Source organism: Aegilops tauschii, chromosome 3 (genome assembly GCF_002575655.3).
Source record: "Aegilops tauschii subsp. strangulata cultivar AL8/78 chromosome 3, Aet v6.0, whole genome shotgun sequence".
In the NCBI taxonomy this organism is placed as follows: domain Eukaryota; kingdom Viridiplantae; phylum Streptophyta; class Magnoliopsida; order Poales; family Poaceae; genus Aegilops; species Aegilops tauschii.
This window is the reverse complement of record NC_053037.3, coordinates 331,772,214-331,799,474: the sequence shown is the minus strand read 5'-3', so window position 1 is coordinate 331,799,474 and position 27,261 is coordinate 331,772,214. Positions and strand designations below refer to the sequence as shown.

The 27,261-nt window shown below is 51.8% G+C and overlaps 1 protein-coding gene across 1 annotated transcript; it reads right to left on the bottom strand.

Moving 5' to 3' along the window:
* Positions 1-23,434: 23,434 nt before the first annotated feature.
* On the bottom strand, positions 23,435-23,927 carry LOC109740149 (uncharacterized). The gene has a single exon (XM_020299186.4). The coding sequence runs from the start codon at positions 23,801-23,803 to the stop codon at positions 23,579-23,581; it is 225 nt and encodes a 74-aa protein (XP_020154775.1). The 5' UTR covers positions 23,804-23,927; the 3' UTR covers positions 23,435-23,578.
* Between the last annotated feature and the right edge of the window lie 3,334 nt (positions 23,928-27,261).

The window sequence follows — 27,261 nt, the reverse complement described above, 5'->3', positions numbered from 1 at the left end:
CCTTGGTGCAGGAGCGCGACCGCCTGGTCAAGAAGCTGGCCGACCAGGAGGAAGGCCACAAGGTGGCCCTGAAGGTGGTGCAGGACCGCGAAGCCGCCCTCCAGGCCGAGTACGAGATGGAGGCGGCTGGCTGGGCTGAGGCCAGGCAGACTCTGGTCTCTGGCTATGGCCAGATCGAAGATCTGGTTGACGGTAAGCCGCCTACCTCTTCGTCCTTTCTTGCCATCTGCCACTTTGGCTCTTTTTCTGATTTGGTGCTCTTTTCTCCTTTTCTTCCTCTTTCTTGCGCAGAATATTTCCCTGGCTATTCTACTGTCGCCAACCAGACCATCGAGGCCCGTCGCCAAGCGCGAAGGCAGGCTGGCTTTGAGATCTCGCCAACCGCCGGCCGCTCGCTGGAGGAGGAGCTCCTGGCGATCCAGGCCCGCATCCAGCCGGCTCACCGACTGCTCCGTCGGCTTCAGCGTGCCGGGGCGCAAGTCTTGGCCGCCCTCTGGCCCGGCCAAGTGGTTCCTCGCACCCCCACTCGGACTGCCGACTGGCTGGAGGTGGCAGTCGGCCGCTTCGAGGCTTGGAAGGCCTCGGCGGCTCGCTCCGGCGCCAGGCGGGCGCTGGAGTTCGTCAAGGCCTGGTATCCTGGCCTGAGCCTGGACCAGCTGGCTACCTGGCGGCAGCAAGCCGACACAGAGCTGGAGCCGGCGCGGCCGGCTATCATCCGGCGGGATTCGGCGATTGCCGATTACACCGACACCAGCGTCTTCGCCCCCGAGGTAGATGACAACGGTGTCGCCCAGCCGAAGGAGTGGTTCGGGGTGAACCCGGCGGATGGTGAGGACTCGGCGGAGGAGATTGACTCCAGCGATGAGGGCGAAGAGGAGGAGGAGGAGGGTGAAGACGCCGAGCCGGCTGGTGGGGCAGCCGGCCAGCCTCAGCCTGACCGTACCTCCAGCACTACGTCGCGGGCGAGTGCGTCGCCTGCCGCTGGTGGTGGTCAAGCCGAGACCCGCTAGGCGGCCACTCCTTCAGCCGGCGGGGCCGTCTCCACCGACCAGCTCGGCCTCCGCGCCGCGCCCTAGTCTGCCATCTTTTGTTTTCCCGTCTTGTTACTTTAGGAACAATGTTTGGTTAAGTCTGCACAATTCCACCCACTGGGTGTATTCGAACTTATGTCTGTTGTCAGCCTGTTGGGGGCTTTATGTGTATATATAACTTATGCATTTGGCCTTTCCTTGTACTTTTGCTTTTTGTCCTTCAGCTGTTTCCTTTGCCGCCCTCCCTTGGTTGCCGCCTCCCCAGTCCAACAGTTGCTCTGCAATCTGTAGCTGGAGGAGTGCTTGGCCAATTGGGGGGAGGAGTACTTTAGCTTTGCTGGACTAAAGCTAAGTGTTTAGGAAGCCGGCTAGCCGGCTGTTCTGGCAGCCGGCAGGCATGTTTGGAGGCCGTCTCTTTGCTATATAGGTTCGTTGTTCCTTAGCCATTTTTCGTGTGGGCGTCCTTTTCGCCTTGCCTCTTGCTAGTCGGACAGTCGGTTCTTCGAGCTGCGACTTGCAACAAGAGGGGACTCGGGAGCCGGCACACTACTTTTCTGACTTCAGGTAGAACTTTCAATATAGCTCAAGGCGGCCAGTCCCCGGGCCGACTAGTCGAACCCGGTGCCGGACAAGAATTCAAAATGTAATAATACATTCATGGATATGACACTTGTCATTCATAGATAAACAAGGGCAGTCCCCGAGTACTGCTCGGGGGGCCTGTTGGTTTGTACTTAATACAAAAAAGGGTAGCATGATACATACTGCTTTCAACTGTGAAATCGTCTCAGGAGGTTTGCGTTCCATGGTCGCTCTGACTCCTTGCCGGAGTCGTCTCTCTTGCGTGCTCTTGGTTTTTGCGCATCGATCAAGTAGTAGGAGTCGTTGCCAAGTGCCTTGCTGACGACGAAGGGGCCTTCCCAAGGGGCCGAGAGCTTGTGCTGGCCGGCTGTTCGCTGGATCAGCCGGAGCACAAGGTCGCCATCTTGGAAGGATCTTGGCTTGACCTTGCGGTTGTAGTAGCGGCGCAGCCCTTGCTGGTAGATGGCGGACCGGCTGAGTGCTAGCAGCCGGCCTTCTTCCAGTAGGTCCACGCCGTCTTCTCTTGCTTCTTTGGCCTCCTCCTCCGTGTACATGGTGATCCGAGGGGAGTCGAACTCGATGTCTGTTGGGATGACAGCCTCGGCACCGTACACGAGGAAAAATGGAGTGAAGCCGGTTGACTTGTTGGGTGTAGTGCGCAGGCTCCAGAGGACAGCCGGCAGCTCTTCGAGCCAGCAGTCGGCCGATCGCTCCAGTGGTACAACCAGTCGGGGCTTGATGCCGGAGAGGATGAGTCCATTTGCTCGCTCGACCTGGCCGTTTGACTGCGGGTGGGCAACGGACGCTAAGTCCAGTCGGATGCCCTGCGTCGCGCAGAAACGTGCCAGTGCTCCTTTGGCGAAGTTCGTGCCGTTGTCGGTGATGATGCTGTGCGGCACGCCGTACCGAGTAGTGATGTCGGTGATGAATGTCACGGCAGTCGGCCCATTCAGCTTTTTGATCGGCTTTGCTTCGATCCACTTTGTGAACTTGTCCACAGCGACAAGTAGATGCGTCAAGCCACCGCGGGCTGTCTTGAAAGGGCCCACCATGTCCAGTCCCCAGACGGCAAAAGGCCAGGCGAGGGGAATGGTCTTGAGTGCAGAAGCCGGCAGGTGTTGCTTGGAACTAAAAACTTGGCATCCTCTGCAGCTCTTGACTATTTCTTTAGCATTCTCCAAGGCAGTCGGCCAGAAGAAACCATGGCGGAAAGCCTTGGCCACAAGTGATCTTGAGGCTGCGTGGTGGCCGCATTCGCCTTGGTGGATGTCTTTGAGGATTGCCACTCCTTTTTCTGGCTCGACACAACGCTGGAAGACTCCAGTGACGCTGCGCTTCACAAGCTCTCTGTTGATTATTGTATATGTTGCGGCTCGTCGTTGCACTAGTCTTGCTGAGATCTCATCAGCCGGCAGCTCTCTGCTGACTAGGAACTTGAGGATGGGCTGGCCCATGAGGGAGCTGTGACTTCTTCTTCTGTTAATGTAGCCACCATGACTCGGGTGGGTGGGTTGGGTGAGTCGGCCACTGCTTCTTGTGTCGTTGTAGTCCCCGGGCCGACTGTTGCGGTCCCCGGGCCGGGTTCTGAAGTCCCCGGGCCGGGTGCGACTACGGCAGTCCCCGGGCCAGTTGTCGAAGTCCCCATGCCGCCTGCGGGGTTTCTCCAGTCGGATCCGGCTGTATCTGGCGCAGGTGGTACAAAGATGGAATCCGACTCTGGAGACGGCTTGATGGACGGCTTGAGGAGGCGCTGGAGGGAGACGCCAGTCGGTATGACTTGTCGGGTGGAGCCGATCCGTGCTAGGGCATCTGCTTGGTCGTTGTCAGCCCTTGGCACGTGGAGGAACTCGCACCCCTCGAAGTATCCGCTGATCTGCTGGACGAGGAATCGATAACTCGCCATGTTCGCGTCCTTGGCGTCCCAGTCGCCAGACGATTGCTGGACCACCAAGTCTGAGTCGCCGTAGCACAGGATCCGGCGTATGCCAAGCTCTTTGGCTAGCCGGAGCCCGTGTACGAGCGCCTCGTACTCGGCCACGTTGTTGGAGGCGGCGAAGTGGATCTGCAGCGTGTACTTGAGCTTGTCGCCTTTGGGAGAGGTGAGGACGATGCCAGCTCCCAAGCCGGTGCGCATCTTGGACCCGTCAAAGTGCATCCGCCAATGGGTAGAGTCGGGAGCCGGCGGTAGGTACTGGGTCTCGGCCCAGTCGACGAGGAAGTCGGCCAATGCTTGCGACTTGATGGCGGTGCGGGGTTGGTAGAAGATTGTGTAGGGCGCCAATGCAATGGCCCATTTTGCCACCCGGCCGGATGCATCCCGGCTGCCTATGATCTCGGCGAGCGGGGCAGTGCATACGACCGTGATGGGGTGCTCTTGGAAGTAGGGCTTCAGTTTCTTGGCAGCGAAGTACACCCCATAGCACATCTTCTGGTAGTGCGGGTAGTTTTGCTTTGAGCTAGATAGCACTTCGCTGAGATAGTACACCGGCCTCTGGACTAGCTGGGCTCGGCCTTCCTCCGGGCGCTGGACCACAACAACAGTGCTGACAACTCGGCTAGTCGCGGCGATGTAGAGGAGCATGGGCTCCTTCTCAGTCGGCGCCGCCAGGACAGGCGGAGTGGTCAGCATTTTCTTCAACTCATGGAAGGCTTGGTCGGCTTGGTCGTTCCACTCGAAGTGAGTGGACTTCTTCATGAGTCGGTACAGGGGGAGAGCCTTCTCTCCTAGTCGGCTGATAAAACGATTCAGAGAGGCTAAGCAGCCAGTGAATTTCTGCACATCTCGCAGTTTGGTGGGAATCTCCATCCTCTCGATGGCCTTGATCTTGACAGGGTTGCATTCGATGCCGCGTTCGGAGACCAGGAAGCCCAGCAGCTGGCCGGCTGGCACTCCGAACACGCACTTCTCGGGGTTGAGCTTGATTTGGAATCGGCGCAAGTTGGCGAATGTTTCTTTCAGGTCTTCCAGCAAGGTACCGCGCTTCTCTGTCTTCACCACAATGTCGTCTACATAGACATGGGCATTTCTGCCGAGTTGTTTCAAGAGGCATTTCTGCATGCAACGCTGAAAGGTGGCACCGGCATTCCTCAAGCCGAATGTCATAGTCAGGTAGCAGAAAGCTCCAAAGGGTGTGATGAAGGCAGTCTTCAGGCGGTCAGCTGGGTCCAACTTGATCTGATGGTACCCTGAGTACGCATCCAAAAAACTTAACAGCTCGCATCCGGCTGTGGAGTCTATCACGTGGTCAATCCATGGCAGAACAAACGGATCCTTTGGGCAGGCCTTGTTCAGACTGGTGTAGTCTATACACATACGCCACTTGTTATTCTTCTTCAGAACCAGAACTGGGTTGGCAAGCCACTCTGGAAAGAACACTTCCATGATAAAGCCAGCGGCAAGGAGCCGGGCTATCTCTTTTCCCACAATTCTTTGCTTCTCTTCTAACAGTCGGCGGAGGGGCTGCTTGACCGGCTTCGCATCAGCTCGGACATGTAATTTGTGCTCGGCGAAATCCTTCGGGACACCCGGCATGTCCTTTGGGGACCATGCAAAGATGTCTCGATTCTCACGGAGGAAGTCGACGAGCTCGCCTTCCTATTTACTGTCCAAGTTCGCCCCAATGACAGCGAACCTCTCCGGGTTCTCCGGGTCCAGAGGTATCTTCTTCGTCTCTTTGGCAGGCTGGAAGGAGCCCTGCGCTTCGCAATCCTTGGGGTTGGGGGACAAGGCCGGCTGCTTGTCGGCCATGGCCACAACCCGTTCCAACATCTTCTTCTCTCCTGCCACCACGAGGGACTCGGCCAGCCGGCTACTGGCCATGGCGCACTCGATGGACTTCTTGTAGTTGCCGGCTACCGTGATGATCCCCTTCGAGCTCGGCATCTTCATCTTCAGGTAGGCGTAGTGGGGCACAGCCATGAACTTGGCCAGGGCAGGTCGGCCGAGCAGTGCATGATAGGGGCTCTCCAAATCCACTACCTCGAACCATATTGCTTCTCGGCGAAAATGATCTTTGTCTCCGAAGAGAACATCCATTTTGATCTTGCCGATTGGGGAGCAAGACAGACCAGGGACGATACCATGGAAGACGGTGCGGCTCGGCATGAGCTGCTTCGCTTTGACGTTCAGCTTCTCCATGGTATCGCGGTACAGTATGTTGATACTGCTTCCGCCGTCTATCAGGACGCGGGAAAATCTGGCAGCTCGCCTCTCCATCGCGAGGGTGACATCCAAGACCATTGCATAGGAGCCAGGCGAAGGCATTACCTCTGGGTGGTCGGCCTGGCTCCAGCTGATTGGTTTTTCTGACCAGTGCATGAACTCGGGAGTGTTAGTGGCGACTGCATTCACTTCTTGATGCTGTCGGCGTCGGCTGCGCTTGTCGTCGGCTTGACTGGTGAAGACGACGTAGGCGGCGTGCTCTTCGGGAAATTCGTCTTGGATGGCGCCGACTGCCGGCCGAGCCGCCGGCTGCTGAGGGGCTGGAGGCGGCGGGCCGGGAGGCAGAGGCGGCAACATCCCCTCGCCCTTGGTGATGCGGGTGAGCCAGTGGCATTTCCGGGTTGTGTGGTTGGACGGCTTCGCGCCGCTGTGGAACTTGCAGGGGGCGTCGAGAGCTTGTTCGTAGGAGAAAGACGGCTGCCAAGCCGGCCTTCCACCCTTCTTCTTGGGAGCGGGCCGTTCTTCGGGCTGCTCGTCTTCAACTGTGGCCACCTGCCGACTGGAGGAAGTCGGCATGGGGGCCTTGCGCTTGTGGTTGTTCTGGTAGGGGCGCCGATTAGGGTCGCCAGCCAGCGTCTTAGGAGCCGGAGCAATCACTTTCCCTGAGGCGTCCACTCGGAGCTCCGTCTTCATGGAGGAGTCAGCTGTGGCGTACTTGTCCGCGATGACCAGCAACTCATCGAGGGTAGCCGGCTCGTCGCAGAGGAGTCGGTGCTTGAGGAGGGTGCCCTCTCGGCACCCGGCAGTGAAGTACTCGATGGCCTGGACCTCGTGCACCCCCTCGCAGGAGTTGCAGAGCTTGGCCCATCGCGTGAGGTAGTCGCGGGTCGACTCGTTGGGCCCTTGGACGCAGAGGGAGAGCTGGCGAGGCTTGGGAGGCCGCTTGTAGGTGCTGGTGAAGTTGCGGATGAAGACTTCAGTGAAGTCCAGCCAACTGTTGATGCTGTAGGGCTTGAGGCTGTTGAGCCATGTGCGCGCCGTGCCTTGCAGCGTGAGGGGGACGTACTTCACGGCGACGCGCCGATTGCCGTTGGCTATGCTGACGGCCGTGGAGTAGTCGATGAGCCAATCTTCCGGCTTCACCGAGCCGTTGTACTTGGGCGTGTCTCTGGGGAGCGAGAACCCTTTGGAGAAGGGCTCGTCGCGGATGCGGGGGCCAAAGCATGGCGGGCCGACATCGTCTTCTTCTTCTAACGCCAAGGATCGAGCAAGGCGGTCGATCCTGTGGCGGGCGTCGTTCTCGCCGACTCCTTCTCGGCGGCCGAGTCGGTCGCCAAGAGTCGGGTGTGTGATAGGCGGCGGAGTGAGGCGTCTTTCTCTTCGAGGCGGGGGAGGAGGCAGATTTCCTTGGTGTTCAACCGCTCGAGGGCGGCCTTCCGCGTCGCGCTCGATGGTAATGCGAGTCCGGCTGCGGCTGGCAGCCGGCTCCTTGTCTTTCTTCTGGCGCACGCCGCTCGTAGTCGGCGAGCGGGACGTCGCGGCGTGTTCCCGGCGCGGGGGATGACTATCAGCACGGGCGCCGGCTTCGTGCCGTTCTGCAGCCGCGTCGATCAGCTGCTGGATCCGTCTTGCCATGTAGGGGAGCTCATCGGCTCCCATCCCATTGAGCTCTTCTGCAGCCGCCTGAGCGGCTCATAGATTCTCGAGCGGGGTGGCGTAGACGGGGCGATCTGCCCCCAGCATGCTGGCGACGGCCGCGCCGCGCTTCTGGACGAAGCCGGCTCGGCTCGGGCCGCTAGGCATCGGCGTACCGAAGGCGGCGCTGTCGACTTCGCGCTGTTGGGCCTCGGTGAGGCGTCTCATGGAGGCTATCTTCTGGCCCTCCGCGATGAGGGCAAGGCGGCGTGCCTCCAGGGTCTCGGCGTCGGCGTCGGCCGGGATGGGGACGGAGAGGTCGTGCATTGCTGCTTGCAAGGCGTCGTGGGCATTCTCGCCCGAGTTGGCGACGTGGCTGATGACCAGCACTTCGGTGACAGCGCTGCTGCCGCTGTCAGCTCGAGGGAGGGGCTCGTCGAAGACCACCACGTCGGAGGGGTAGGCGTCAAGTGATGCTGTGTCGGAGTCGATGAGCATCGGGTCGGTGGAGCCGACCGACTCCATGTCTGCAGCAGGCTCGCTGGAGACGTGAAGCTGGCCGAGGAGGCTGACGAGGCGGTTCTCGGGGTAGTCGGTGCCTGCGTCGGACGCAGGCTCGTCGGAGATGCGAGTCTCGCCGAGCAGATCGGCGAGGCAGCTCGCTGCGCAGGCGTCGTCGACGCCTTGCAGCGCGTCGAGGCAAACGCCATCGGGCGCAGCAGGCTGGCTGCGCTCGCGGGGGAGGAAAAGGGTTCCCGTCCAGAACAGGTCTCCGGACGACGGTGCACCTGGCCCCACGGTGGGCGCCAAATGTCGGGTGGTTGGTGCGACATATGCCAACGGATGGCTTATCATTGTGGGTGCCAATAAGACATCGCCGGTGCCTGGAAACGGGATGAGGCGAAGACATGCATGCCGGCGGATCTTACCCAGGTTCGGGGCTCTCCGAGGAGATAACACCCCTAGTCCTGCTCTGCGGGGTCTCCGCATGATCACTAGATCAAGGAAAGGTAGCTACAATCGCTCCTAGAGCTGTTGGGTTCAAGGGAGAAGAAGAACAAGGCTAGCTCTTGCTTCTCTCTATCTCTATGGTGTGTGTGCTGTGTTCAGAAGCTAACCCTTTGCATGGGTGCTCCGGGGGGTTTATATAGGCCTACCCCCGGGGGTACAATGGTAATCCGGCTGGGCACTGGTCCCAGCCGTCAGTGTCTACGCTCGCCGGCTTCTCCGCCGGCTGTTGGGGCCGCCGCCGGCTGCCGGCTTCTTGGTCGACAGGCCGGCCCCACGGCCTAGGATCTTGTCGGCGGCTGCTTACTGTAGCCTCGCCTCTGATGACAAGGGCTTTGTCGAGGTAAGCGTGGCTACAGTGTGCCGCCTCGAGGGCTCTCACTGTAGCCTCACCTCGTCTTGTCTCCTTAATGGGGCTCCTGCTTCGAGGAAGGGTGTAGCCGGCTTCTGGAGGCCGGCTACGCCCTCGGCCGACTGGGGAAGGCCGGGCCGCCTCCGCACCTCTCTCTGGCGGAAGGGGCCCGGCGCCTGCGGGTCGTACAGGAGTCAGTCGTGGATGACGTCGAGGCTGGCATGGCTACAGTGCCGAGCCGAACAGGAGACGGTCATCCCGTACGGCCTCCTGTGGCCATGCCTGCCTCAGGCCTCGGGGGTAGTGGGCCGCACTGTTGCCACACCCCGTCTTGTCACCGTTATGTGGGTGTAGCTTTGGTGGTTGTGGTCTCGGCCAGCTTCTTGGAGTCGGCGTCCTTCTTGGCCGGCTTCTTGGAGTCGGCCACCCCGTAGTCGTCCTGGGGAGGGGTTGCTGAGGCTGGGTCGCCTTCCGGGAGTCGGCTTCAGAGGTAGCCGGCCTGGGGAGGCGGCCCAATGCTTGGAGTGCTTGGAGGCCCGAAGGCCTGATAATTTTTTCAGAAGAACCAGGGGCAGTCGGTTAGGCTACCCGTGGCCATTTACTCCGACAATCAAGCAGCAGCCAGGGGAAACCCTGCAGAAGTACGTTCAGCGCTTCAACGGCGTTCGCCTCAAGATCCCCAAGGTTACGGACGAGGCCATCATCTCGGCGTTCTCCGATGGTGTCCGCGATGTCAAGATGAAGTAGGAGCTCGCCATTCACGAGGACCTGTGCACGGCTCTGGAGATGTTCAACATGGCGACCAAGTGCGCAAGAGCTGTGGAAGGAAGCCTCTCCCTCCTCGAGCTCCCAGCGGCCGACCCAGAAGACAAGAAGTCCAAGGTAAAGGACGTGAAGCGCAAGGGGGCGGGCCGTGCTCGCAGCTGAACCGGAGATGAACCGCGGCTGCGACCACCCAGAGTCATCCAAGGGCAGCCGTCCGTTCTGCGTCTTCCACAACGTACACAACCACAACACCAATGACTGTCAAGAGCTCAGGGCCATACGCGAGGACGCCTCGGTCGACGCCTCGAGCGCAACGATCGAGGCTACAGCCACGAGGGAGGTCGAAGCGGAGGACGCTAGGACAACCACGGCCCCCGCCAGGAGTGGCGCGACCAGCCTCGTGAGGACCGCTGGCAGGGCCAGCCTTGTGAGGGCGCCTGGAGAGATCAACCTCGTGAGGACCGACCTCAGGACAACGCCGGCCTCCCTCCGCTGCCACCACCACCAAGAAGGAACAACGACCACCACCAGGACGAGGGGGCTGGGGGCTTCCAGGAGCCACGCGCCATCGCCTGCATCTTGGGCGGCGCTCAGGCCCCAGCCTCTCAGCGCGTCTTCAAGCAGTTCGCTCGTGAGGTGAACGCGGCCCTCCCCAGACTCGAGGCCACGCGTCCTCTTAGGTGGTCCAAGTGCACCATCACCTTCAGCTCGTCCGACCAACTCAAGTGCGCGGCAACTACCGGCGCCCTCCCGATGCTTTGCTCGCCCATCATCAGCAATGTCCTTGTCACCAAGACCCTCATCGATGGTGGTGCGGGGCTCAATGTTCTTTCTATAGAGACATTCGACCGCCTTCAAGTGCCCTATGATCAGCTGTAGCCCACCAAGCCCTTCTCAGGAGTGACCGACGGCTCCACCACCCCGATAGGGCAGATCCGCCGCCCTGTCGCCTTCGGTCAGCGCGACAACTACCGCACCAGCTCATCGACTTCGACGTTGCCCACATCCGCCTTCCGTACAATGCCATCCTTGGGTACCCAGCCCTGGCCAAGTTCACGGCGGTGACCCATCATGGCTACAATGTCCTCAAGATGCCAGGGAACCATGACATCATCACGATCGCCTGCGAGGAGAAGGACGTGGTGTGCTCTGTCGAGCGTGCCTACCAGGCCGCGACGGTCGAGGACCCGGACAACGAAGGCGCCGTCTACCCTCCTGAGGCTGTCCCCAAGAAGAAGAAGCAGCTGCTCCGCCAAGAGCTTCAGGAGAGCGGTGTCTCCAGCGGCACCACCTCAGGACCTGCGCCCACGGATGGGGTGCCTCCCTCTCTCGCATAGGAAGGCGCGCTCGGCGCCCTCCTCAAGCCGGGCTCGGGGGCTCTCTTCTGGAGGGCCTCTGACTTAGCCAATGTCACGAGGGAGGCGCTCGGGCACCACATGGAGGCATGCTTCATCGCGCGCTTCCCTCACGAGGGCACAAGGCACGGGGTGCCGGGTGCTCAGGAGTTCATCACCAAGGCGACCGAGGAGCTTCAAGAGGCAAGAGCCATGCGCAGCGACCGCCGCCCACCACTTGGCACAGCTCCTTGTCCTGGTGAGGATGACGAGCTGCGCATCTGCGTCAACATCCCAGGGCTCAACAGGGCCGCATCTCAGGAGCGCATTTGGCCATCGCACATTGGTCGGTGTGAGGGCCCTCCTCACAGCTACGTTCACAGATGATTACTCTCGCTATGGTTATATTTATCCAATCAAAGAAAGATCGGAAGCATTGGATAAATTTAAAATATTCAAAGCTGAAGTTGAAAATCAGCACGATAAAAGAATAAAGATAGTAAGGTCCGACCGTGGGGGAGAGTACTACGGTCGACACACTCCATATGGCCAAGTCCCTGGACCTTTTGCTAAGTTCTTGCAGGAGACTGGCATAGTAGCCCAGTATTCAATGTCGGGCGAGCCTCAGCAAAATGGAGTAGCTGAAAGGCGCAACCGCACCCTTATGGATATGGTGCGCAGCATGATGAGTTATTCCAACTTGCCATTGGGATTATGGATGGAGGCGCTTAAAACCTCCATTCACATTCTCAATAGAGTACCAAGCAAGTCGGTGCCCAAAACACCGTACGAGCTATGGACAGGAAGGATGCCCTCCCTACAACACTTCAGGGTGTGGGGGTGCCCTGCTGAGGCCAAAATGTTTAATCCAAACATTGCAAAGTTAGATCCCAAAACAGTAAGTTGCCACTTCATTGGCTATCCAGACAGATCAAAAGGTTTTCATTTCTACTGCCCTGACAGATATACAAAGTTTGTAGAAACGAGACATGCAGTCTTCTTAGAGGATGAAATGATGAGGGGGAGCTTGGTAGCTCGGAAAATTGATCTTGAGGAGAAGAGGGTGCATGCACCTAATCCGATGATTCAGGAGCCATTTTTCTCACTACCAGTTGCAACTCTACCCATGACAGCTATGGGGGAAGACCCGGAACCTGTCCGTCAGGAGCCGACTGAACCCGATGTTGAGCATGAAAGGGAGGTGCAACAGCAAATTTTAGAAGAAGTGCCAGAAGTTGAGGCACAAAATGTGCCAGAAATTGAGGCCCTTAGAAGGTCTACAAGATCAAGAAAGTGAGCTATTTCTACTGACTTTAAAGTTTATAACACAGAATGGTTCATATGGAAAAAGATCCCACCTCATATGAAGAAGCCAGGAGAAGCCCTCATTCATCGAAGTGGATGAAGGCAATGGAAGACGAGATGAAATCGATGAGTTCCAAAGATGTTTGGGACTTAGAGGAATTCCTAAAGGAGCCAAAACAGTAGGCTGTAAATGGGTCTACAAAATTAAGTATGACTCTAAAGGGAATATAGAAAAGTATAAAGCACGACTCGTGGCAAAAGGATTTACACAAAGAGAAGGGATAGATTACAATGAGACATTTTCTCCAGTCTCATGTAAGGATTCCTTCAGAATCATAATGGCATTAGTTGCTCATTTTGATTTAGAGTTACATCAAATGGATGTTAAGACGACATTTCTGAATGGTGATTTAAAAGAAAAGGTCTACATGAAACAACCCAAGGGTTTTATTATGGAAGACAAGGAAAATATGGGATGCCGCCTGAAGAAATCCATTTATGGATTAAGACAAGCCTCTCGGCAGTGGTATCTAAAGTTCAATCAAACGATTAAAAGTTTTGGATTTAAAGAAAATATTGAGGATAATTGCATTTATGCAATGTTTAAAAATGGGAAATATATTTTCCTAATCTTGTATGTGGATGATATCCTGCTTGCTAGTAGTGATGTTAGTCTACTACAAAAAAAAAGAAATACTTATTCTCAAATTTTGACATAACAGATCTTGGTGAAGCATTATATGTTTTTGGGCATAGAAATTCACCGAGATAGGAACAATGGAGTCTTAGGACTATCTCAGAAAGCATATTTAGAAAAGGTTCTTAAAAAGTATAATATGCATGCGAGTAAAGCCACACCTGCTCCAATAGTCAAGGGCGATAGTTTTGGGAAATTCCAATGTCCCAAGAACCAGTATGAGATCGATCAAATGAAAGCAGTACCATATGCTTCGGCAGTTGGCAGCTTACAGTATGCACAAGTGTGCACTCGCCCTGACTTAGCTTTTATCACCGAGGTACTCGGTAGATATCAAGAGAATCCAGGCCTAGAGCACTGGAAGATGGTAAAGAAAGCATTGCGTTATGCGCAAGGCACGAATGACTACATGCTAATATACAGGAGAAATGATTCCCTAGAGATAAAAGGGTATTCAGACACAGATTTTGCGGGGGACAGAGATGATAGAAAATCCACGTCAGGATACATATTCACCCTCGCTGGGGGAGCTATTTCGTGGAAAAGCTCCAAACAGTCGATAGTTGCATCATCCACGATGTATGCAGAATTCATAGCATGCTTCGAAGCCATGGGGCAGGCGATATGGCTAAAGAAATTTGTACCCGACTTAAAAGTGGTAGATTGTATTCACAAACCACTAAAGATGTACTGTGACAACCAGCCCGCAGTATTCTATGCTCACAACAACAAGTCGAGTAATGCTGCCAAAACAATAGAGATAAGGTATTATGTTGTGAAAGATAAAATCCAGGATCAAACTATAAGTCTTGAGCATATAAGGACAAGGGATATGCTTGCGGATCCGCTAACGAAAGGCTTACCACCCAATGTGTTCAAGGAACACTTAGCCGTCATGGGTTTAAGGGAAAGCCTTATGATTCCTGGATAGGCCCAAAAGGAACAGAATTTGTTTCTGAACAAAACGTATGTTGTAGCTGTATGATTCTATCGGCAGTTAAGCTGTGACGATGAAACATGCTCTATGTACCAATATGCGATGAAACAAATAAACTAGAAAGTATAAGGTTAAAAGTAAAAGTTGAGATCAAGGGGGAGAATGTTAGGTTGATCTCTCCCGTGTGGGCCCAACGGCCCACCGGGCCCCTGATCCGTGCCCTGATCGGGGGCGCCCAACCGCAATATGGTTGACGTGCCCCTGTCACGCAGCGCTACATAAAGAGGTGAGGGCCGGCGGCACGCAGTACGAGGTTCACCGCGTTGCCAGGCTCCCCACCGAAAACCCCGACCCAATCTAGGTCTAGCGCCGACAGTGACGGGAAGCTCCGCCACCACCACCTCGCCCACTCTCCGCCATCGCCATGCGCCACAACACCACCATGGCCGGCGCTGGATCGAGCTTATCCGCACCTGGAGAAGGTAGGTTCACCGGATCTACTAGCCTACTCCGATCCAAGGTCTATCAATTAGTACTTTTTTAAATTCCGGCAGCCGAAGAATCACAAGCATGAGCTCCATGGAGTCCTTACATGCACACATGCGCTAACGCTCTTCCTCTAATTCCAGAGCTTGCCACACTCCTTTCACTAGTTTGCATCTCAGGAACAAATGTGACCCGTCCTCGTCCAGTCTCCTGCAACATACACATAGAGTTTCGCACGTAATACCACGTCGCTTCAGAGATAGCTTCAGTGGTAGACTGTTATGCGCCAAACGTCATAGAAACTGTTGGATCTTGGGCTGGCAAGGCAAGCCCCAAATCTCCTTCCACTCCCATTTGTTTGGTACAGGATTAGAACACCCAGGTCGCCCCTCATCTCTTTTCTGGATATACACTCTATATGCCGATTTGACCGAGAAAATGCCTTTCATATCAAAATGCCAAGCATAGAAATCCTCAGCCTCCTCCCAGACAGGGATAGTCAAAATTATTTTAGCGTCCTCTTCCAGGAATATATCCCTAACCAGTTGTTCTTCCCAGGTCTGGGTATCTGGATTGACTAGCTCACAAACTCTGGTTAGTACGCACTGACCCCTTGCGGTGATCGGTGTCCTTATACTGTCCCTTGGCAACCACGGGTCACTCCGTATTTTCACGGTGGTTCCATCTCCAACTCTATGAATGAGGCCCTCCTTCAGCAGTGAAATGCCTTTCAGTATACTCCTCCACGTATATGAGATACATGGTTGTGCTTGGGCCTCTAGGAGCAATGTGTTTGGGAAGTACTTAGCTTTGAGCACCTGGGCACATAACGTCTCAGGGTTCATCATCATCCGCCAGCCCTGTCTCGCTAGCATAGCCATATTGAAGCCGTATATGTCCGTAAAACCATCGCCCCCTCCTTCTTCGGCCTAGTCATCAAATCTCAACTAAGCCAATGCATTGTGTTCTTTTTCTCCTATTTTGCCCATCAAAATCTGCATATCATCGTGCCTATTTCCTCACAGAGGGTTTTTGTAAGATCAAAGCATGACATGGCAAAAGTGGTGATGGCCTGTGCACAAACTTTTATAAGTACATCCTTCCCCATCTTGGAGAGCAATCGTTCCTGCCAACCCTGAATCTTCTTTCAAATACGGTCCTTTAAATACCCAAAAACTTGCTTCCTACACTACTAGGGAAAACCTTATACACAGAACTTTAGCAGTAGCGCTTGTTAAAAAAGGGCGCTAGTGCTAAATAGCAGTAGCGCGTGCAGGATAAGGGCGCTACAGATACAAACGTAGCAGTAGCGCGCCTAACTATAAACGCGCTACAACTAAAATTCTCACGACTAAGCCGATAAGCTACACATAGTAGTAGCGTTCTTGTTTAAACCGCGTTACAACTATGTCTATTGTAGCAGCGCGTTTACGTAGAAAGGCGCTACTGCTAATGAAAAGAAAATAAATCGAACAACAAATAGAAAAGTAAATGAAAATGAAAGATATAGAAAAAGGAGAAAGGAAAAAATAAAATGTAAAGAAAAATAGGTGAGAAAGGGAAAAAAAAGAGACAGACTTAGCAGTAGCGTGTTTTGTGAAACGCACTATAGCTAACTTAGCTATAGCGCGTTTCCCTTAACATGTTACCGCTATGTTTCACTTAACCAGCGGTTTTCCCTCCACCCGGCCATCACTTCTCCCCCAAATCCCTCGGCCCCACTTCGCCGCCGTGTCCCCAATTTGCCGTCGCCTCCTTCGCCGCCGTCTCCTGCCGACGTCGACGCCCCCGGAGCCACCAGAGCCGCGCGCCGTGGAAGGCACCAGAGCCGCCCCCAACGCCACCAGAGCCGCGCGGCCTCATCAACGCCACCGGAGCCGCCCTCGGCGCCACCGGAGCCACCCTCGACGCCCCTGCCTCCCTCGCCACAACTGCCTCCGTCGCCGTCACCGGAGACGCCCCTGCCTCCCTCGCCACCACTGCCTCCCTCGCCACCACCGGAGCCATCGTCTGTAAGCACCCCTCCTCTCTCTCTCTCTGATGCATAGCACAAACATTGGACATACTAACTATCTAGGTTAACTAGTTTAATTAGGTTAATTTTCTAGGTTAGTGCAAAAATGTAGTTAGTGCTTTCACAGAGAACTAGTTAGGTTAACTAGTTTAATTAGGTTAATTATCTAGGTTAAGAAAAAATGTATTTAGGGCTTTGACAGAGAACTAGCTAGGTTAACTAGTTTAATTAGGTTAATTATCTAGGTTAACTAGGTTAACTAACTAGCTAGGTTAATTTGGTTCGTTAGGTTAACAAGCTAGGTTAACTAGGTTCGCTAGGTTAGAGGAAAAATTTATTTTCGACCACTATTTTTCTAGGAAAAGAATTTAGGCAAGTTTTATTTTAAAGATGATCCCTTCCTATACTATTATTGTTGATTGTATCTTTTCATTGAAGTGGTCATGTTATATCTTTTCATTGAAGTGGTTCGATTGTGCCCAAGTGGCCTTTTGTTGTTTCCAGGGAATGAAGCTGAGTGGCCTATGTTTTGCCGGAATGTTGATTCATTTCCGTTTCGGCAAATTTCAGGTTCTCGATTTGTCCACTTTTTAGCAAAGGTCATGCCAAAATTTTCCGTGAATTTCGGCATGACTTGTGCTACAAACTAGGACATATCAAGTGTCCGGGATTTGCTGCACCGGGAAGGAGTCAACGTTCCTGCAAAACATAGGCCTTTTATGTCATTATTCATTTTATTAGGTCTAGAATTAATTGACAATGCATAATCGTAGGAAACATGGCTAGCAACGATGAAGGACAGGGTTCTGGTTATTGCGACGACGTCTACCTGGCGGCAGACGAATTTTTGAGCCTTGCCGACGATCAACCGATGTTGTTGCTGGGCCCACTGGTCGCATCGGGGACTGAGACCGACACACAGTCCGTTGCTGAGACTCAGACCGGCGCTGAGACTCAGACCGGCATGGAGACCGGTGCTGAGACTGAGGCCGGCGCTGCCTCGGGGAGCGGAGCCGGTGTAGAACCGAAAGCAAAGAGGCAATGGCTTCCTAACAAACTCAGGACTACTAGACTGGTGGTCACGTCGGTGGACGACGGCAATTTTGAGCCAACCTCGCCCGAGGAAGCGCGCGCGTGCTACGGTAATCAAATAGGCTGCATCGTACGGACAACAGCCACCATCAACGATGAGAAACTACAGAAGATAGATAATATGAGGCCCTCCCTCCTAAAGAAGCTGCATCAGATATTCTTGTTCCCGGGCCGGAATGAAAAGGATTATAAAGATCCAGATAAGGACCCGACAATGAAGAAGATAAACAAACACGCCATGTCCAAGTTTAGCGACGTGTTGGCCGTCTGGAAAACAAGGGTGAAAGCAAAGATCGACAAAAAGGAACCCTACTCCGAGATTGTAAAGGATAATCCGACAATCACGACAGAGCAATTTGAAATATTCAAGGCGGCTTGCGAGGCCGAAGATGCCAAAAAAGTCAAAGTACATGAAGGGGCTTCAACAGAGGAACATTGGGTGCCACCACCTCGGAAGCCGTGGTTACGGCGGGAAGAGGTCCATATGGGCCAAGGAGGACGCGGAAGCCGCGAGTCTGGGCATTCCAGACCCCTTGGCGGAGTTCACCGTCCCGCAGGAGCGTGACGTCCTCAGGGCCCGGCACCGTTGGGACCCAGTGAAGAAGGTTTTCGAGACGAACGCGGTCACGACGGAGTTCATTAGACTGCTGGTAATTTTAGTTTTTGATCAATTCGACTACACGTTAGTCATATTTGTAAACGATCCTTGTGCCTTTTGCAGAGAGAGCAGCACAGGATTGCGGCCGAAAGCGACTCGCCGTCTGAGGCGTTGGCGAGGCCCAAGTGGGACACTCCATTTAACTGGGCGTTGAACATATTGAAACGACTCCCGGTGGATACTCGACCGTCGTATGGACGCGTGCACGGTGTCGGAGACGGCGCCACGTGGAAGAAGTACTACAGTGAGACCAAGGAGGAGAGAAAGGAAAGACGGAGGTTAACCGAAGAAAACATCGACAAGAAGGTTGAGATTGCGGTTGAGAAGAAATCATCTCAGACAGTCGCAACAGCGGTAGCTGCCGCAAAACATATGGTTGTAAATATGTCTACTTCCTTGGCGGCCGTTTTCAATTGGACCAGGAAAAATCCAGAAAAAAATGCAGCGGAATTTTCCCTTGCTGACTTCTTGGGGAGCAGCTCGACTAGCGTTGAACCAGCACCTGCAGCTGCAACTGCTCCCGCACCGGCTCCCGCATCGGACGTGCTCGGCGGTGCTTTGTCTTTGGCTGAGCTCGACGCCCTCACAGTATCTGTCACACCGGCCCCTTCAATAAATGTATAATCTCCCGTTTTCGTTGCCTTTTGGATGTCTCACGTCGCAGACTTTTCTTTGCAGGCCGACGAAACCCCGTGCACCATATTGTACACCATCGGCGACCGGAAGGTGGACGTGGGGAAGGCGACGATAATGAAGCCGAAGGAACCGTTGTTCCACAGCCGGCCGATCCCCCCGAACGTCTTCAAGGTTTCCGTGGCCAGTGTCAAACCGGGCCACGAGAATTTGCCTCCTCTGGTACTAGGGGGGGATGACGACGAGACCCCATGGCGGCTTGGTGATTGTTGCAATGGGTGGGTCCTGTTGTGGCCAAAGAGTCTGCTTCGTCTGGAGACGGCCGGGAGCACACCCACGATCACGCAGCCTCATCAAGGTATGAACATCAACACCCCACCTACCCAATTAGCGTCGGGTGTCGGGTTGGGTGAGCGGACGGGGTAAGGAAGAGGCTCCATTAGTCGCTGATGACGTCGCTATAGATGAGGATGAGGATGACGATGGCACTAAACAGTATGTCTATATTGGCGCCTACTCAGGGTTTGAGCGTCATGAGTCGGTGCCTGAATTGCCGCCTCCGGAGGCTCAACGTATTATAGACGACCTTCCGACAAAGAAGCCTAGGAAGAGAGCGAGGAAAGGCAAGAAAGCTGATTCTATGATCCAGCCGCCTCAGCAGCCTCGGGTTCAAGACCGTATAGATATCACCGGTGCGGATAAATTGCATATCCCCGATCAACCAATCCTACCTGCAGCAGCGCTAAGGGCCAGATTCGGCGATCTAAGGAGTCTTCATGACGATGTGCTGCGGATAGAGAAAGGCCTCATCGCCTCGAAAGATCCAGGATACCCACTCTACGTGGTTAACGTTCCGCGGCAATTGTCGTACGTCGACTTCTTCCCCGCGGATAAGTTCTTCCTTCGATTCGATTACATATTCGACATGTTTCACGTGAAGAAGATGGATTTTATGTTTGTCCGCCTTTATGCCTTGCACATGAACTACATCATCGGGGTTGAGCAGATACCTCATATCTGTGTCGCTGACCCATACTTCATGCACGAGAGCTTCTTGGGAGTCTGCGCAAAGCACCGTGAATACGCGAGGGAATACATCGTCAATTTCATGCTCGCTAATAAGGACAAGGAGGCGATTCTCGTGCCTTATCATCCCCTGTAAGTCATCCGCGCAGATATCCTTTCTTCGATTTCAATCATTCATTTGCACGGTGGATGCTAATTAATTTGAGGTGTACTTATTTTGCGCAGCGGCGGGCGCGCCGTCCTCATCATCCTCTACCCCTGATACTCCCACGCTCTTTACTTGGACTCGTCGAAGAACATTAACAAAAAGGATTACACCCACATCAAGGATGTTCTCGACAGTGCTATGTTTTACTACGAAGCACGGGGTGGAGAGGTCCAGGACAAGAAGAGAAGGGGCGGCAGGCTCGCCTTCGGCCATAAGACCGACTTCTGCTGCATCCAGCAACCGAGTGGTTCTCTTAATGATGGATTCTATGTCCTACACCACATGCTGGAGTACAGACGGGATCACCAGAACCTTCGCATGTCACCTACATCCGGCGATGCCCATATTCTGCATTGGGCAAAGAACGTAGGAGATATCGAGGATCATCGACTTCGAGCCGAGTTCTATCACATCCAGCGCGAACTTGCCCAAATCATCATGAAGGAGGTCGTCGGAAAAATAGGGATGTTCTAAGAAGAAGGACAAATGTCGCGGGAAGACGTCCGAACACGGGTAGCCTCTCAGCGTCTCGACCTGAAGCCTTTCACTAGGCTCGGGGACTATCTCCCTGACTTGGATGGATGGCACGACATGTTGGAGTGATTGTCGATATATGACAATGTGTCCGTTTAGTCCATACTATCTGTATGACGAAAGTTTGAGTTATGCACAACGAAACTTTATTTGTGATGTAATTAAACCGTCCTCCTCAACTAGCGACGATCACTCTAGTTAGGGCATTTTAGGTACGATCAACTTTGTTATTTATGTTTATGATATGTTGCTTCTATTTTTGCCAAGTCTGTCTCTTTCTGTTGCTCAACTATATATGTTGCATATCATCGACTCATGTGACGATGCAGGTGCATAGATTATCGATGACGAAGAAGTGCTACGCCAGGAGTATATATACGACGAGTGGTCGGAGTGTCAGGCCCAGGTGTACCGGTTTCCGGTTTCCGAGCGACAGCCAGTAGTTAGCTTAGGTTCACGCTAATGCGAGAGAGGGATACGAACTCGTGTACTGCATAGTTCCGCTCTCACTCAAAGTAATAGCTCATCTCGCCTATATTATTGTTTAGATGGATGACGATGTAGTTGCAAGTAATCGAGACATGTATCGCTATTTTCGAGATGATGATGAGAGACCACTTTGTGTTGGATAATGATTATGATGACATGATTTGTTGAGACTAGTTGTATGTATATGCTATGATTACATTTATATGTGTATGATGTGCTAAAGATTATTGTATAAAGCCTATTCAAATACAAAACAAATATGCAGAAAAAAAACTAATAAAACTAGTAGTAGCGAGGGGTAGAAAGTTAGCAGTAGCGCCGCCTTACCAGTAGCGCTTGCATGTAAAAAGCGTTGCAGATATTATCAGCATCGCTCTTCACCAAAGCGCGCTGCTACTATCCATGTATAGCAGTAGCGTGGGACGACATGCGCTACTGCTACATGTTAGCTGTAGCGCCTTATCAGTAGCGCACCGTCCCGCGCTACTGATAGGCATAAAACCCGCGCTGCTGCTAGGCTTTTTCCTAGTAGTGCTAGCTTGCCCTACATACACTAGGAGGCCCAAATACCTCTCTGATCTAGCTTCAGATTTGATATTCAGTACCTCTAGAACATCCTTCTTCTACCATGGTCTTGTGTTCTTACTAAACATGTTTAAAGATTTCTCAAAATTTACAACTTGTCGCGAGCACGCCTCATACAAATTTAGCACGTTTTGCAAGGACGTAACACTCTGACGCGATGCTTTTATAAGCACTAGTGAATCGTCTACAAACAATAAGTGGTTGAAGCTCGGGGTTGTGTTACAAATTCGAATTCTCTTCAGTGTTCCATCAAGAGCACGCCTCATACAAATTTAGCACGTTTTGCAGGGACGTAGCACTCTCACGCGATTCTTTTATAAGTACCAGTGAATCGTCCACAAACAATAGGTGGTTGGAGCTCAGGGCTGTGTTACAAATTTGAATTCTCTTCAGTGTTCCATCAATTTCGGCTCTATTTAGCAAGGATGAAAAACCTTCTGCACATGTAAGGAAGAGATATGGGGACAGAGGGTCCCTTGGCGCAAACCTCGCTATGGTATCAACACATCCGTGCATTCTCCACTGAGTTTGAACTTGTAGAAAACTGATGTTACACAAAGCATAATTCTGTTAATCCATCTCTCCTGGAACCCCAGTTTTTGCATCATTCTCTCCAAGAATTGCCGTTCCACGCGGTTATAAGCCTTTCTCATATCTACAGCCGAACGCCTCAAACTATCTCTTATACGCCCGTGTCCATCGGCCCGATTAGTATCTCTTATACGCCCCGTTCGCGGGCCTGATTAGTGACCGATCAACCGAAAAGAGAACTAATCGGACAACCGAACACCTCAAACCATCTCTTATATGCCCGCGGACGCGTCCGATTAGTGGACGGACAAAAGAAAAGAGAACTAATCGAACAAAGAGAGAAGGAACAAAAAGAGAAGGGAAAACGTGACCTAACCTAACCTCTCATATCATTTATATACGCACTCGTATCCATCTTAAATATAGGGAGGATATAAGGGCTCACAGATGCACCGGCGCAGTCCGTCACATAGGACGCAGCAGCCCCGAGGATACGAGGGCTCGCGCGCGGGCCCCTCCACTGACCACCTTTTCTTTTTTTCTTTTTTTTTTATTTTTTTTCTCTCTTAAGTGATGGAAATATGAGAAGAAAAATAAAAAGTATGGCTACACGGACGAACAAATAAGGACTCGGACAAATAAGGGGACTCAAAACGGACACGCCGAATCGCTGACCGTGTCCACGGGCGTTGATCACTGACCAAGTGTGTCCACGGGCATTTAAGAGGTCATATTTACTATGTCCGGCTCTAGGGCATTTAAGAGGTCATATTTACTATGTCCGGCTCTAGATGCTCTAAATGACGCTAAAGACGTCGAATAGGAATTGGTATGAAATGTATTATTTATATGAGATGTCGAATAAGAATTGGTAGGAAATGTATCCCCCATATGAGATACTATTTCTCCCGGTAGACTGCTTCCCGAGACAGAGACGATGCCATATAACTTCCCTACATACCGCCGCCTCAGTCCTCCTTCTCTTCCCAGTCCGGCCTTGATGGCGGCTAGAGGAGTGGAGACCTATCTATCGCCTTATGCAGGCGTTTTTTCCTCGACATCGCCGAGGTGGTGACGAACTGACGACGATGGCTAGTTTGAATAATACTTCACGACACTTGCTTCGGATCTGAGAGGATTCATGAATTTAGTTTATAATAAACTAAAACCACGACACCTATTTTATTTTGGATAGGAGGAAACATTACATAAGGAACATTTTTCAAAGAAGAGAAGATCGGAGGGGGCACTACATAAAGAGCATTTTCCGTAAAGAGGAGTCAGGGAGGAGAGAGCACTCGGGGTGACCAAAACAGCTACTCAACATCGACGAACAAATATTAAGTACAGCCACGGCGAAGCCTTGCAAATACCACGACAACAAAAACCTCGCTTTATTAAACACACGCTGAGAGTCGGAGAGACGAATCTCCCAGATTACATGACACAGCTTGACAAGCCAACGGCGGTACCTCGTGACAGATCACCACCGAAGAGGCAGATGCTGCGGTCGATTAGATGGGGATTGCGCCGGTGACGCGAGGGTACACGACCGTGGTCGGGTGACCCATGATGCGGCGACCCTTGCGGTGGCGGAAAAGGTACACGGCGGCGCCCAGCGGCCACTCCACCACTCCGGCCACGACGAGCGCCACGAATCCCAGCGTCGGGCCAACCACCTTACACCGGCACGGGTTGCTCCTCGTCCCGCACTGCACGCAGATCGGCACGAACGCCATTGTTGTTGCCGAACCAGCCTCTGCTAGTGCTGTCAGATAGAATGCTTTGTCAAAGTTTAGTGGATGGATAGATGCGCTAGAAATTAATTGATGGTCCGCTTGCTAATCGTTGTGATGTGGTCGGTCTCTCGCATCTCGGGCATATATATAACGTCGTTGCGTTGGGGACGGGTGGTGCGACTGCCGGCACGCGTGGCACTAGCAGCATGGTTGCAAAAAGTTAGTGATGACTCCGCTTGCTGGATCACTTCCACGTTGCACGGGACTCCGCTCACGTCTGTTCAGTTGTTCTTAGAGTTCTCCGAACTTTCTCAACAAAACGGAAGATGCACAAGCAGGGGGGCACGTAATTGCACATCAGACTATGTTTTATGTATAATAACATGATCTCCTCAGCACCAGTTTGTGAAAAAAAATTAGCTCCAGTTTGTGAATTGACACTAGTGCGCATGCCGTTATCTGATGATAATACTAGATGATAGTGAAACCCGATCCATCTTCGTATGGAGAAACACGTATAGTGCACATGCCGTCAGACCATCAGTAAAAGTATTAATAATTGACATTTAAAATTGAAATTGCTTTTGGGGGCCGAGCTTCATGGAGGCCTCTAAATGCAAAATGCAAAATTCACGAAAATTCACATTTTTATATTTCAAAAAATTCTAAAAAAATACTGACATACATGAAGGCATTATACACAAGTGTGTAAATTTTCAGGATGAAATACGTTAAGGTAAGGGTTGTCCAAAAAAGAGGCTTTTTAACACATGATTCTATTCATCCTCTCAGGCCATGAATTTGTCTTTTTTATAAGACGCCACTTCATTGTATTTTATTCTGAAATTTTACACACATACACCTCACATCCTTGTTTACTCGTACAATTTTTTTTTAAAAAATCGGCCTCCATGAAGACCCAGATCCAAAACGTCATTCTATATGTATACATTACATGGTAAAATAATTTTACTAGTAAGATATATGTGCATAGCTTAGATAATCAAGTATATACTAATGAAAATTACCGTACAATGATTGTTCTACAGTCTGGTGCTTCAATCATGTAGATATGTAAGAAATTGTTGGCAAGTCTAAAAATTTGGCTCTCAATTGGTTGGCTACGAATTGGTTATTGCCCACTTCTCAAAAAGTCGCCAATGTTTGGCAGCTTTTGGTTTTGCCAAATGTTGGCTTGCCAAATATTGGCAATGCCAAACTTTGGCAACGAACCAATTAGCCTCATATATCTATAATGTGGCTGTAAAACCAACTCGAGGCCATACTCAATCCCCCGTACTCCAGATGCGTTGCCAGAAAAAACTGTGTCCAACAAGTTACCACTGAGGAGGTATTTTGCCTTAAGCAACCTTGCACATAAGCTGCAGAAAAGGTGTAAGGCAGGGTGACCCTCTCTCACTATTAATATTTGTTCTAGCTGCAGATCTTCTTCAATCTATATTTAATGAATCTATGCAACACTCTCTGCTGGAATCACCACTACTCCAGCAATCCTGCCTAGATTATCCCATCATCCAATATGCAGGTGATACTATTCTAGTGGCAAAGGCTGATGCTAGGCAACTGAATCATATTAAAGATCTTCTTCTACATTTATGCTACATATACAGTGACGAAAGTGAATTATACCAAATCCATCATGATCCCAATCAACACCCCTCTAACTAAGATGAATCTGTTGTCTTAGTTATTGGGTTGTAAAATTTGCTCCCCCCCCCCTACTTATTTGGGGTTTCCACTCTGCATCTCTAAACCAAAAATTGAAGACTTTGTACCAATGATGAAAATGATTAAAAACAGACTGCTCAGCTGCTCTACCATGCTCTCTACTGGTGATAAACTCACACTTTTGAAATCTGTATTCATCAGCATGCCCACATTCTTTATGTGCTCTCTGATGTTACCAAAAACTGTGGTCAAGCAAATCAATATCTACCTGAAACAATGCTTCTGGCGAAAATATGGTACTCAAGAAGCTGGCACTGTTCTTGTCTCCTGGGAGAAAGTGTGTAAACCCAAAGCTCATTGGGGCCTTGGAGTGCTAGACATAGCCACTCATAATCAAGCTCTTCTTATGAAGTATTTGCATAAATTCATGAATAAGGAGGACGTGCCTTGGGTTAATATCATCTGGGAGACATATTATCAAGAAACCTTGCCTCGAGAACGGATGGTAGGATCATTCTGGTGGAAAGCAGTGCTGAAGCTTCTCCCAATGTATAAAGCTCATGCTATATGCAAGGCAAACAGAGGAGATACCACTCTTTTTTGGACAGATAACTAGAGTGGACAACCACTCTGCAGCAGATTTCCTAAGCTTTATTCATTTGCACTGGACAAAGACATTACACTGATCAATTTACAGACACGGGAGGACATCAACCATTTATTCCATAGACCACTCTCCTATCAAGCTTATACTCAATTCAATATGGCGCTACAGATGATTAACGACAGAGTGGCCACTGAAGATAAGGATCAATGGACACATTCTTGGTCTTCTCCTTAGTAATCCTCTAGGAAAATGTATCAACTGCTCATGGGAAACAGCTCAGCTCACATCATCTTGAAAAATCTTTGGAGTACTGCATGAAGATCGAGGCACAAGATCTTCTACTGGCTTTTTCTACAGGACAGACTCAGCACCAGGAATCTATTGCACAAGAAAAGCATGTTCTTACAAGATTATAACTGTGCCTACGGATGGCAGTTTTGCCCATGGGTATGGGTACCCTACCCAAAAACAGTGGGCATGGGCAAGAGTTAGCAAGATTTTATGCCCATGGGTAATGGGTATCCATACCCGCAAAATATAGGGGTAGGGTATGGGTATGAAATTGCGCCCATGGGTAACCCAATGAATACCCAGAAAAAGTTAATAAATGGAAATAACAATATGACATGTGTGGTCGACATCCAACCTCTATGGGATAATACTAAATCCCGTATTCCCTAAACCAGCCATGACTCATAGGACTACAACCACCAACTCGCCACTCCCACTACATCCTATGTGACTATTAAAAATGAGGAAATATCGACTCATCATCACCGGACGCTTGTCCATCTCTTGATCCAGTGATCCTGAGTTCCCGCCGCTGCCTCTCAACGTGTCAGGCTTCCACCAACTACTCCTTGTATCCCTTTGCCGCCTTCTAGGACACCCACCAGAGGAGCCATTTTTAGGGCTACACTATTCACCCATCACCACTAAAATTTTAGACACAGTTCTCTAAGAAAATCAAAATTTAAATGATATATATTATACCCACTAGATACCCATTGGGTATAGGGTACCCAATGGGTATGGGCATGGGTATCAATTTATACCCATGGGTAATGAAATGGGTGGGTATAGAATTTTTTGTGTGGGTATGGGTTTGGGAAGAAGGGGTTGTACCCACCCATACCCTACCCATTGCCATCCCTAATTGTGC

Coding starts and splice junctions, on each gene's coding strand:
- LOC109740149 (XM_020299186.4), bottom strand. CDS start 23,803: ATGGCGTTCGTGCCGATCTGCGTGCAGTGCGGGACGAGGAGCAACCCG.